Source organism: Aspergillus melleus, assembly GCF_016097325.1.
Source record: "Aspergillus melleus strain CBS 546.65 chromosome Unknown contig1, whole genome shotgun sequence".
NCBI classification, from domain to species: Eukaryota; Fungi; Ascomycota; class Eurotiomycetes; order Eurotiales; family Aspergillaceae; genus Aspergillus; species Aspergillus melleus.
In genome coordinates this window covers 6,435,537-6,447,631 of record NW_025763370.1, presented here as the reverse complement: position 1 = coordinate 6,447,631, position 12,095 = coordinate 6,435,537, and the positions used below count along the sequence as shown (strand labels likewise).

At 50.7% G+C, this 12,095-nt stretch overlaps 3 protein-coding genes across 3 annotated transcripts; 1 reads left to right on the top strand and 2 right to left on the bottom strand.

The window, feature by feature from the left end:
• Positions 1-4,099: 4,099 nt before the first annotated feature.
• LDX57_002306 (SGNH/GDSL hydrolase family protein) lies at positions 4,100-5,333 on the top strand (the record flags this gene model as incomplete). The annotated part of the gene is made up of 4 exons (XM_046083952.1): positions 4,100-4,218; positions 4,292-4,424; positions 4,487-4,626; positions 4,691-5,333. 4 exons carry the CDS (start codon positions 4,100-4,102, stop codon positions 5,331-5,333), a joined length of 1,035 nt encoding a protein of 344 aa, XP_045939915.1.
• Positions 5,334-6,762: 1,429 nt separating this feature from the next.
• Positions 6,763-9,385, bottom strand: DBP2 (DEAD-box ATP-dependent RNA helicase DBP2; the record flags this gene model as incomplete). The annotated part of the gene is made up of 6 exons (XM_046083951.1): positions 6,763-6,965; positions 7,037-7,165; positions 7,685-7,792; positions 7,849-8,817; positions 8,878-9,092; positions 9,348-9,385. 6 exons carry the CDS (start codon positions 9,383-9,385, stop codon positions 6,763-6,765), a joined length of 1,662 nt encoding a protein of 553 aa, XP_045939914.1.
• A 497-nt stretch (positions 9,386-9,882) lies between these two features.
• On the bottom strand, positions 9,883-11,906 carry THI20 (putative thiamine biosynthesis protein (Thi-4); the record flags this gene model as incomplete). Its single annotated transcript, XM_046083950.1, has 9 exons — positions 9,883-10,010; positions 10,070-10,285; positions 10,338-10,446; positions 10,507-10,572; positions 10,637-10,787; positions 10,843-11,387; positions 11,443-11,525; positions 11,580-11,761; positions 11,854-11,906. The coding sequence occupies 9 exons, from the start codon at positions 11,904-11,906 to the stop codon at positions 9,883-9,885; spliced, it is 1,533 nt and encodes a 510-aa protein (XP_045939913.1).
• Positions 11,907-12,095: the final 189 nt, after the last annotated feature.

Here is a 12,095-nt window from a genome sequence, read left to right as displayed (position 1 = left end):
AGAGTCAAAAGTTAAACTGATGAAAGAAAAAAAAAAATAATAACACTTACGGTGTACGGCAGCATTCGGTCGGTTTCAGTCTCCTTCTACATATTTCTGCCCCTTTTATATGCATGATGGTCCCGGAACATGCGATGTTTTTAGATCCTTTTAGTCTATCCGTACTGCGTATTTGAGTAGTGCAGGCGGATAGACTAAGACTATGCTGAGTCGATGGTTTTATGTCCGTGTGCAGGCTAATTTGGTGCTCAGTTATGATCTCACTTGCTCCACGTGGGCATAATTGACTACAAGGAGTCTAGGAGCTCAACTACTGACATCGGAATAGCTATACTTGCCCAGATCAACAGAAATACTCTGTATATATCAATGCACCCTCCGGATTCCAATTGCCATGGCTGTTAGGGTTCGAGGCTGTCATAAAGCAACGAAGGGAAAGCATGTTTTCCCCCTCCAATTGCCATCTCTACACCCTTTCCCTCCCGCATTTCTGTCCAGTAAAGTTTTCATCTGCCTCTTCTAACTGGTTTTTCGCCCTTGGCATTGATCAATAAGGCGGGGGGTGGCGGTCACCGCAATTGGCCGACGGCACGAAAGAATCTTTTATCTCTCACAGGGAGACATGCACCCAGCGGCGGACTGTCATAGGTCGAACAAAAATCCTGTCGACGAGAGTACGCCGAATCGCGATACTCGGATTCCCTGTGGCATCCTTGTAATGTCCCGGATTTTGCCGAGCGCAGGGTTGGGTTGGGTTGCATCTCCGTACGGAGTACATTATTGACAGAGTATTATTGTAGATGCTTGATACCCTGCCCCGTGCATTCATACTCTGGCCTCTTAACGTCTAGGTCCAGCATCTTGACTCGGGTCTGATGGGTCGCAGGACCAATACGGCTTAGATGAACCTGCCACTGCTCGTTCAGGATAGCTTCGCGGTTCCCTCGTCCGTTCCCCTTCTGGTGTGTGGAGTCGGCGAATGGGGCCATGATTTGTTATGATCAGTTTTAAAGAAAAGGCGGTATCGACCCCGTTTCCAAACCCAAAAGTCAATTTATCAATTTTCATTATTATACCAAAAGGTGCACGCCGTACTCCGTCGAGATGGCCCGAGAGCCAGGGGGGCAGGAAGGTCGATGAACTTGCGGATGATATGATAGGTGCGTGGGATATAATAAAGTGGGAAGTCTGGCTTGTCTGGGACGACATGGTCGCATAATAATCAATTATTATATCCGTACACCGTACAAGCTCGCAACCTCCCCCCGTGGCCAGCGGCCAGCCTCCTCGGAGCTCAATCCACCCAGAAGCACCAGAGCACGGGAGATAAACCGTGCTAGATAATCCATGGATTTGAGCCTTTGCGGCGGGGCGGGCTAGGATGAAAAGAGTCCCGATTAATTTAGCTAGATACGGAGTCCTCCGTGCTCCGTTCTCGCACCGAAGAGGAAAAAAAAAGGCTCTATGGAGGACACCGTCGAATAGTTTTGGCCCACAGGTGGGAACCTCGAGACTGTCTCACCCGTGACCTGATCAATATCCCCCCCCCCTCATGGACCGCTAGTTAGTACTGGACTCCGTAGAGTATGGATACTCCGTACTAATTTACCCAACTAGGTAGAGTGGGAGAGAGGACAAGGTACCTCTGGCAGGTATTCCGTAGTCCGTACTTTGTTGGTCGCGATAACAGATGCGCCATACACCGTACTACGTAGACCTGAGGAAATCAGATCATATCATCTCATTTCTCCTGCTCATAACGAATATTCCCGGATGGTAGGCAGAATGTTACCCTGCGCTCCTCCACTCGGGGCTTCGGTCATTAGGTAACCGATATGTGTCAGGGATTGGTCAGCCCAGGATATACTCGGCAAAGAGCCACCTCTACGGATCCGTAGTTATCTGTGAAAGGTGAAATGTTAATATCTCAGGACGGAGAACCTCGGCCTCAGAGTATCAACAGAGTGTCACCATCGAGTTCTCAACAAGGCTGGCTACCGCTACTCGGTCTGATGGGTAGGTCCGCGGAGAACCCAATTAGGCGGGTGGTGGATATCGATTTTTCCCTTACGGTGTACCTACATATGCCTACGATGTACAGTCCATATGTCGTAGTATAGACGGACACTCAGATCAATCAATACAGTAGGAAAAACCGCATGAACTGCAAACACCCGAATGTGCGCTTTTCATCAAGAGTTACATGTTCCATGCATATTCCACGGCCAACTAAAGATCCGTTAGGCTAGTGTGCCTCAGGTGTCAAATCCTGACATGGGTCTCCCTTTGTCTTTTTTTTCTCTCTCTCCCCTCCACCTCTCCTGCTCACCTCGTCCTACCACCCGAGAGCCGGCGCTGGCTCGCGCCAATTCTTATTACGTTAGTGCTAGGCCCGGTGCCTCTTGGACGGCCAATCCGATGGCCTCGTGATATTATCAGCGGAAATCCCGACTTCCGCGCGCATTGGACTAGCCGGCCAACCCCCCCTAACGAAGCCCCAGTTGTGGCCCCCCCTTACCCGAACCATGGCTGGTCGGCGTCGAATGGCCTCTAGCTCGTTGGGGGATGGTCGCGTATGCCTAAACCTGCATATGCTTTGGCGCTTGTAATCTGGTGTGGGTCGTCACTTACGGAGTACGTCCATGTATTCTTCCGTGGATGTGTACACTTGTACTCGAACGGAGAGAGTGCTTATGACTGACTCATACAGATATCATCTCCCTTCAATGCACATGCCTATCAGTGCAGAACTGTCCAAAGAATGCGCAGTGGCAGGTCTCTTCCTCGAATTTTCCGGGCCTCAATCGCGCAGACGTCTTCCAGGTAAGTACAGAACAAATGACACTTACTAGACTGTAATGCTGACCCACTCGAGAACCACGGGCTTTCGGCGGCTTTGTTACACGCGATATCTTACAGTAAGAATGTAAGATACACTTTGCTCGCCCACGGATAGTCAGATCTGGGTTTCCCGACGCGCTATGTAACTCTCGTTGATATGGTCCGTGGATGGTGTCTTGGGTTCAGGGGGGTCGGTCCGATAAAGTATTCGATATTATTATTATTCTCATACGGAGTATACGAGTGGAAAAGACAAACAAAAGAAAGGCAGCAAAGTGGGATGCCAAAAAGGCAAACCGGACAGGCATATTGCATGCCTTCCTTTGTACTGTAGACACAGGGAACAGCATCCTCCCCCATTTCCTTCTGTACACTGAGTAATCCTTTTCGTCCTTTCCCCCTTTTTCACTTTCATCTTCCTTCCTCCGAAATTCATTGTTGGCATTCTCCACAATCACAGTAACCTCGCCAGCGCACCTGATCTCGGCTACAGCCTAACTAGTAAATACACCGTACTCCTACGGAGTCCATCGTTCCCTCCCCGCAATTGAGCCTCCATCCCCGGAATGCTGGCCTCCTTTTTCCTGCCAGGATCGGCAGTTTCCTGGCTCATTAAATATGGATTTGCGGCTACCTTTTCCTAGACCAGGCTTGCTGCTCGCTTATTATTGAATCTTGACCTGGCACTCTATTATCTCCTGTCGGAGTGAGCCATCGAGTCTTGAGACTTGACTGGCCGACTGGCCGTTCTCTCCACCCGCAATGCTCACGGCCCCGCCTATCCCCGAGCAAGCCCTGCTCGGTGTACTCGGTAGGAGAAAGGGGAGAGGAGAGAAAAGGGAGCCGCGGCTAGTCCATCGAATCAATCGTTCCCAATTATGAATCATAATAAAAAGAAGAAAAAGAAAGTCTCGACCGTGATCTGAGGATGATCGCTCCAGGAGAGCTTCGCTCCGGCTTTTTGGGCTCACCGGACAAGGTACTGTGTCTGTAGGGCTTGCTGACCCCATTGGCGGCCATTCACATGGAACGGTACTGGCTCGAGTCCATCCTTTGCATACGGAGAATTATGCTCCGTCCAGCTGCAGACGCTCATTCTGCGATAATTTCTCCGTGTCGGCGGAGAATGCTGCCATGGCGGGATCCATCTATATGAAGAGGGCTTTGACTGATGAGAGAATGCTTGAATTGATGTGCATATCCGTTTGACGCGTGGTTGTCGCGTCGTTCATCTCGCCTTAGTCTAATATTCGAAATCATGCTGGTTCTCCGGCAGCTACTGGCCATTGCCGTGGCTACTATCATTCCTACGATTGCGGCTTTTCCCTCCAAGCCGACAGGCAAGAGATCATTTGATTGGGATGCTACACGACACTTGTGTGTGCCACGAGACCTCTTCTCATCTCCGCAGTTACAAACGACCTCTTGTACTAACCACTATCGTTGCCAGAATTGCTTTTGGCGACTCGTATACATACGTGCAAGGCATCTATGGCCATCAGAACTACAGCTTCATCGGCGATCAGCTGAATTTCGAATATGATGCGAAAATCCTGCTAACGAACAAGATCGTTCAGAACCAGGTTCGCATATCCAATGAGCTGGCAAGAGCCCGGTTGTCGTAACTGACACAATAGCCTCATAGACCGCGACGGCAGAAGGTGGCCCAAACTGGGTCGAATTTCTTACCGATTGCGGAGTACGCAAGGGATTAACCTCGCCGTTCAGCTGTAGAAAACAACTTTGGGATTTCGCGTTCGCGGGCGCAGATATCTCCGTTGAACAGTAAGCACAAGACATCGCCTCGGTGTTGGCTATGGCAGTTTGCCTAACCTGCCAACCTGTACAGTCTGCCCCTTCATCACAACTTCACCGTCTCCCTCGTCAACCAGGTCTCCCAGTACAAGCAATTCGGATACCCCGTTCTCAAGCACGTAGTCAACCCATCCCAGACACTGGTCGCCATCTGGATTGGCATAAACGACATCAACGACAGCGCCAAATACAGCGTGAACTTCCCCGACTTTTACGCTCAACTCATGGGCACGCTATTCGACTCCGTGCAGGACCTCTACGCCCTCGGCTATCGCTCCTATCTCTTCCTCAACCTGCCCCCTCTGGACCGCACGCCCAGCAACCAGGCGCGAGCCAACCCCAGCCCCAACGCAACCCAAGTGTCGTGGTTCAACGAGGCACTAGAACAGCACGCCGACGCGTTTGAGACCAGACACCCCGACACGAACGTCCTGGTGTTTGACGCCCACGGCACCCTCAGCGACATGATGGACCATCCGGCGCAGTACGGCATCGTGAACACGACCAATTTCTGCGCTGGGTATAACCAGCCCGACATCGACTGGAACTATCAGGCGTATGGGTGTCCCACGCCACTGGATACATATTTCTGGTTCAATTCGGGCCATTTGACGAGTCATGCGCATAGGAAACTAACGGAGGTTCTGGAACAGCAGTTGGAGGAATGGACTGGATGAATCTTTTAAATCGGTCATGATTGTGGGCTGAGCATGGCGAACAAACCCAACAGGCTCATTGCCAGTCAGATATGAAATACAATTGCATGAAGGATGAGAGTACTAGATGCGTCGAAGCGTAAAAACAAACAAGCCATATAATGTCAATTCCAGACCCAATTTCCTTGTATCCCGCTCCTTGTCTGGATATACAAAGATATATTAACAAACTCATCAAGAACATATACATAACCTTCCCCCAAATCAATAAACAAACCCAACCCCTCGCCCCAATCATCACATCCAGAAAAACTAAAACCAAGAGGGTCTACATAGGTAACTACCGACGGTACAAAAGATAGAGTAGATATCGGATATATTCTACGAACAGAACCCAACCCAACCCAACCCAACCAATCGTTTCCACAGAAAAAAAACCCCCAAGAACAAATCGAATTCAAATAACTACAAGTAGCCGATCAACTTCTCTATGGAAAATGAGCTAGAAAACTAAAAAAGTCACAGGGTCAAGATATACCGTACGTATTTATGAATATATATCAACCGCACCAAGGGGACCCAGTAGGTAGTGAGCAACCAACACCAAAACAAGGAACTAGTTAACCTTAGAATAAAAAAAAAAAAAAAAAAAAAAAAACGAACAAGTTCATTTAAATAATACCAGAAAACCCAACTAAGCGAAATAGTGAATTGAAAGGAGAACTACCTAGTATACAGGGGCTAGATCCATCCATCCATCTAACCACTGCAGCACTGCTCTTCTAGGTAATGAGCACCGAGGAAAAGGGGGGGATGGTTGCATTGCATGAATCCTGCCTGGATGGCCGGAATCCGAAGCCGGGGAAGAGGGATTGGATTCCTGGACGATTCGAAATTAATCGAGTGGACGCCTAATTTCCTCCGTCTTTCTGACATTATGCAGAGGACTACTAGTCAAAGCTGGGCATTTGGTTAGCCCGAGGACTAAGAGAAACCCTGGCTATACGCTACTGTATGGCACTCTAGAAGTAGATAGGAAGAACCAGATGCACAAGAATATGGATGTAAGAAAATAAGTACAATTCTCCCCAATATTGGCATGCAAGACAGCAACTACTGCGATCTAATTGTATCCAGCCCCAGGAACCAGATACCGTAACTTTTTGGAGACATAAAGGACATGAAAAAAGATGAAGATTAACATATTTTCCGTAGGCCCGGAGCAAACTGAAGCCTTGAAATCCTTGTTGGGAAGGATGAACCCCTATGAAGCGAGAAAAACACACATAAAAACTGTCTATCGTGACTTTCGACGAACGCCGCCCGTACCGAGTTACGAAGGAAAGAAAGCTGAACCTGTGACAAAAACGAAAAAGCAAGGTCTACCGGTGACAATTACAAGCTCATTGACTGAGACTGGGCATCATGATCTGTTTTGGTGTTGGTTTTTTTACCAGCGGCGGTTGTTTCCAAGAGGCGCCGCGTTGGAAGCGGTGAAGTTGCCTCCACGGCCGCGGCCGCGGCCACCCCAACGGCCGTAACCGCCGTGGTGACCACCGCCTCCGCTGTAGCGGACCATCTCGGCGAGACGGGGATCAATCTGCTGCTTGGCCTCAGTGAGAATAGTGATCAAGTCACGAGCCTGCTTAGAGTCTGCACGAGGAACCACGTTAGTATCATACCATATGCAAAGAGTTGCACGGGAATATTTGTAGAGAACTTACTGTCAGTGGTGAAAAAGGTAATGGCGGTACCCTTGGCACCGGCACGACCAGTTCGACCGATACGGTGAACGTAGTCCTCCGAGTTGTTGGGGTAGTCATAGTTCAGCACATGAGTAATGTCGCGAACATCTTCAAACAATTTCATGTTAGCAAACGGAGCATTAGTTGTAAGAGCAACGTGGCCGAGGAGCCCTTTCTCAGTCGTGTGAGACTTGATGCATCTCTCTCTTTCTCTCGGTCTTTATGATATCAAGATCCGGTGGGGATGAATCCATGGGCTGGCAGAAACCACGGTCCTGGAGCAACCTTGGAATGCAGTTTCAAAGTCGTCGGAACAGCAAGAAACAAGACTCTCCACCTCTCTACCTAGGTTAACGGATAGAGATGGAGAACTCCGACAGAGAATGTCAAAATACGTCTGCTATACTGCACTGTGAGTCCAAGGTCCTCCTGGTATGAGGAACCATTTCAGAAGACTCGACGAAAGCCTGGACGAGTCATGCACACCAACATGGGTTTCAAAGAGAGTCGAGCATCGTGCCATTGTCACACAACCTCAAGACGGGTGAAAGTCCTTCTTGAGGAAGAAGAGAAAAAGGAGAAGGGGGAGGGGGAGGGAAGGGGGTTGGAATCGCAATCATATCATACCAATACCACGGGAAGCCACATCAGTGGCCACCATGACCGGGCTCTTGCCCGTCTTGAATTCGTTCAAGACCCAATCTCTCTCCTGTTGCTGCTTGTCACCGTGAATCGCTAGAGATAATTAGTAACATGAACTCATGAGGTAAAGGTCTGCCAGAGCAACTTACAAAGGGCGGGCCATCCGTCTTGACGAAGGAAACGAGTGATTTCGTCGGCGATACGCTTGGTGCCGGTGAAGATAAGGCACTTGTTGCCACGGTCCTCCATGATCTTCTCGAGGTGCTTAATCATTCTGTCGCGCTTTTCCATGTCCGACACGACCTCGACGATCTGGGTGATACGGTGGTTGGCGGAAAGGTCCATGGAACCAATGTTGACCTGGATGTAGTCGTTGAGGAAGTCAGAGGCAAGCTGACGGACCTCCTTGGGCCACGTAGCGGACCACATGCAGGTCTGACGGTCGGGACGGATCTGGCCGATAATCTTGCGGATCTGGGGCTCGAAACCCATGTCCAGCATGCGATCGGCCTCGTCAAGAACCAGGTAGGTGACACGGCGAAGGTTGGTACGTCCGGCCTCCAGCATGTCGATCAAACGACCGGGGGTGGCAATGCAGACCTCAACACCACGGCTCAGGTCACGGATCTGGGGACCCTTGGGGACACCACCGTACACACAGGTGTTGCGAATGCGAGAGGACTTTCCGAACTTGGTGATTTCGGCTTGAATCTGAACCGCCAGCTCACGAGTAGGGGCAAGGACAAGGACGATAGGACCATCGCCAGGGGCGAGAAGGGGCTGAGCGTTGATGTGGACGATAGCGGGGAGACAGTAGGTCAGGGTCTTTCCGGAACCGGTCTCGGCAATACCGACGACGTCGCGACCAGAAAGAGCCATAGGCCAACCCTGAGACTGAATGGAGGTGGGACGCTCGAAGCCCTGAGACTTGACTTCGCTCAGGACGTACTGGGGGAATCCAGCCTCATCGAAAGTCTCGACGGGACGAGGAACGTTGCGACCCTGCACGGCCATCTCGCTCTTCTTGCGGAACTCATCAACCTCACGCTGGGTGCGGTTGGCGACATCGGGGTGTTCCTTGTAGAAAGACTTTTCGAACTTGGGAAGAGAGTCGAGATCTATAGAAGGGAACGTTAGTATCTTGTCAGGAAGGGACAGCAATGTCAGATGGAACATACCCCAGTCCTGCTTCTTCAGGCCAGAGCCGAGGTTCGACATGCGATCTCCGGCACCAGCACCACCGCCGCCTCGTCCACCGTAGCCGCCACCGTAGCCGCCACCGTAGCCGCCACCATAACCACCGCTACCACCTCCACTGTAGCCACCACCTCCGTAGCCGCCTCCGTTGGAGTAGCCGCCGTTGGAGTAACCGCCACCACCGCCGTTTCTAGAGCTAGGGAAGAGAAGATGTTAGAATGAGACATTTTAGTCGCAAGGTTGAGATAGGTTTCAGGGGTGGGCGTTGTTTGCACTGCGCGCTAAATCCTGCACTGACGACCGAGGCTAAGACCGGGCAGCACTGGAACGAACGAGTCCAGCCGAAACCACCCTTCAGTCCACCGATCTGACTGTTCGAGCGCAGAAAATGCGATGCGACGCTGCAACACCCTGTTTGAAATTTGAAGAAGAAAGAGATAGAAAGACATACCGGTAGGAGTCGCGCTGGTATCCGCCACCGTAAGACATGGTTGTCTGAGTTTTTGTTGTTATCGAATAGAGAAAAACAAGAAACAAAAGATCGAGGAGTTGAACAAGCAACTGTATGCGGAGACAACACAATCTCCAAAAGAAAAAGAGAGAGAGAAGGATATCAAGGCGGAAAGAGATGGAAAGAAGGGACAAGGGGATGAAGAGAAAGAAGAAGGATGGGAGGGAGAGAAAGGAGATTAAGAGAAAAAAAGTTGCTCGGGCGGGAAGGAAGAAAGAAAAAAAAGGGAAATGAAAAAAAAAGAAGGCGAAGAGGCGACACTTGCCTGCTTGGGTTAGGCCAGCCCAGTATAACCAATGAACGTCGTCTGTTGCCACCCGGGTTTTTCACCGCCTCCGGAGCGGACTCCGCCTGATCCGGATAGTTCCTCCGGTGCCGGTTCCTGCTTGTTCTGGACTTTTCTCTCTTTACTACTCCGTAGGGAGTCCCATCTGATATTCACTTCGTATTCATTTACTTCGCATTCACCTCACACTCACACCTTCGTCTCGCTCAGTCCCATGTCCCAGAAACTGATCTCCAATTCCGTCGCCCGAATAAAGATCTTAATCAACTCCTCCACTCGACTCGGAGACACCTCGCGCATGTGTCTTTCTAGTAATTCTGTAGACCGGTTAATTATCGGGAATTCTGGCGGTGTATGCATGAGCAGGGCCTCTTACCCGATCCTAGGCGAACGGCTTCCGTGTAGTCGTCCGCGACGTAGTTCTCAATCCATTTCCAGTACCGGTTGCCTTCCCGGACCGTGTCTTTCTCGCTGTGCAATCTTTGGGCAATGGCGCCGTATCCGATCAAACAAGGCGCCAGGGCCATTTGAAGTGCGAGCCAATCCTCCGATTGACCGACGTCGAGGATATACCGACTGTAGGCGGTGCATGCTAATGACTCAATCAGCCATGGGAAGGACAAGAAGAACAATAAAAAGCCTACCAATGGTTTCCGGGTGTTTTTCCATCTGCTCTTTGGATAGGCCGAAAGAGGCACAGTAGTCCAAGTGCAGCGCCGTTTCACGTTGGATGTGCAGGACAATTTGAGCGGACTGAGTTCCTAGTCAGCTTCCTCAAAGTCCAAGCAAAGGAACAATAAATGGATTACTCACTGCGGCAATCGACTCCATGTTCTTCCCCTTATACGCGGCGAGTGCGTTGCTCCGGGCGAAATGAACCTGGGCACGCAAAACCAGTTAGCTCTTGTTGTAGATGTAGGACAAAATCGAGAAGAACACCTACGAGATAGAGATAATCCTGCACCAGGTACTCCTTGAATCGGTCCACGGGAAGTTTTCCTGAACCCATGCCCAAAACGAAATCATGCTCCGTGAACTTCTTCCACACCGGTCGAACATCGGGATGATCCAGGACATACTCCACAAAACGTCCCCTGTCCAGGATTGTCAGTAATCTTATAACCTAACTAAACCAGCGAAAGAACTCACGGGGCAAACGGCATCGTATACACAGAATGGAAATGATTGATTGGACCACTCCCCTTTCCAAGATCAAAGCTAGTCTTGATACCAACCTCAACGAATCTCACGGCCGCCTGCACAGCGCGTTGCAAATCCTTCCCCAAGGCCAGGTTGGCCGCGATGGCAGAGGCAAGGGAACAGCCAGTCCCGTGAGTGTTCTTCGAGACCAAGAAATCGGTTTCAAACAAGGTGGCATTCTCGCCGTCAAAAAGCACATCGATGACTGTCGTCGCGTCTTGCGGGTTGCTAGCGGTCTGATGTGTCTTGGTAAGCGGCAGATGTCCTCCTTTGAGAAGAACGGCCTTGGGACCCAAGGTGCAGATTTTCTTGGCTAGATCGATGAGCTCCGTAATGTCTTTCGGCTCGGGCACATCCAGTCCGGCATCCTTGAGCAGAAGCTGTGCTTCGGGGATGTTCGGCGTGAGAATTGTCGTTAGGGGCAATAGCTTCGTCCGAAGGCCTTGCACGGCAGCTTCGGGTAGCAGCTGTGAGCCGCTCGTAGATACCATAACCTATGACATGCTTTAGTTTTCATCAATTGAGAAGACCGAAGAAAAGACACCGTACGGGATCCAACACCACCGAAGGGACTCGGTGGGACACGAGTGCCTCAGCGACGACGTCAATCGTCTCGGCGGACGAAAGCATTCCTGCTCCAGGTCAACCAAGGAACTACCGTAATGATCAGGGAGAGAAAAACCTACCAAACTTGACCACGTCCGCTCCGACATCTTCCAGACCGGCGTTGATTTGCTTTTTGACAAATTCAGCCGGGACCACGAAGATGTCCTGCACCCCGAGGGTGTTCTGTGCCGTGAGGCCCGTAGTCGCAGTCAGGGCATAAACGCCATGTGCGGCTAGAACCCTCTGATCTGCTTCTAGACCGCTGGATGCAGAGGGAGTGCATTAGTCTGACTGCCGGAGGAAGAGCTGAAATTTGGAGGGGAGAGGGGAGAGGGGAGGCAAAGATGAACATACGCGCCACCCGAGCTGTCGGACCCGGCGATGACTAGAACTCGCTTTACCGACATTATGGAAAGTCGGAGAGCAGAAATTCACCCTTGAGAGTTTCTTTAGAAGGGGTGGGCGATAAGGATCGAGTCGGGAAGAAGTATGCATATGGGCATTGGGGAAATTGCGGAACTACGCAGACTTGGTGGGGTGTGGGCCCGCCACGGTCTTTGGGTCAAACTTGTGATAAGATGAAGTCATTTGTACAA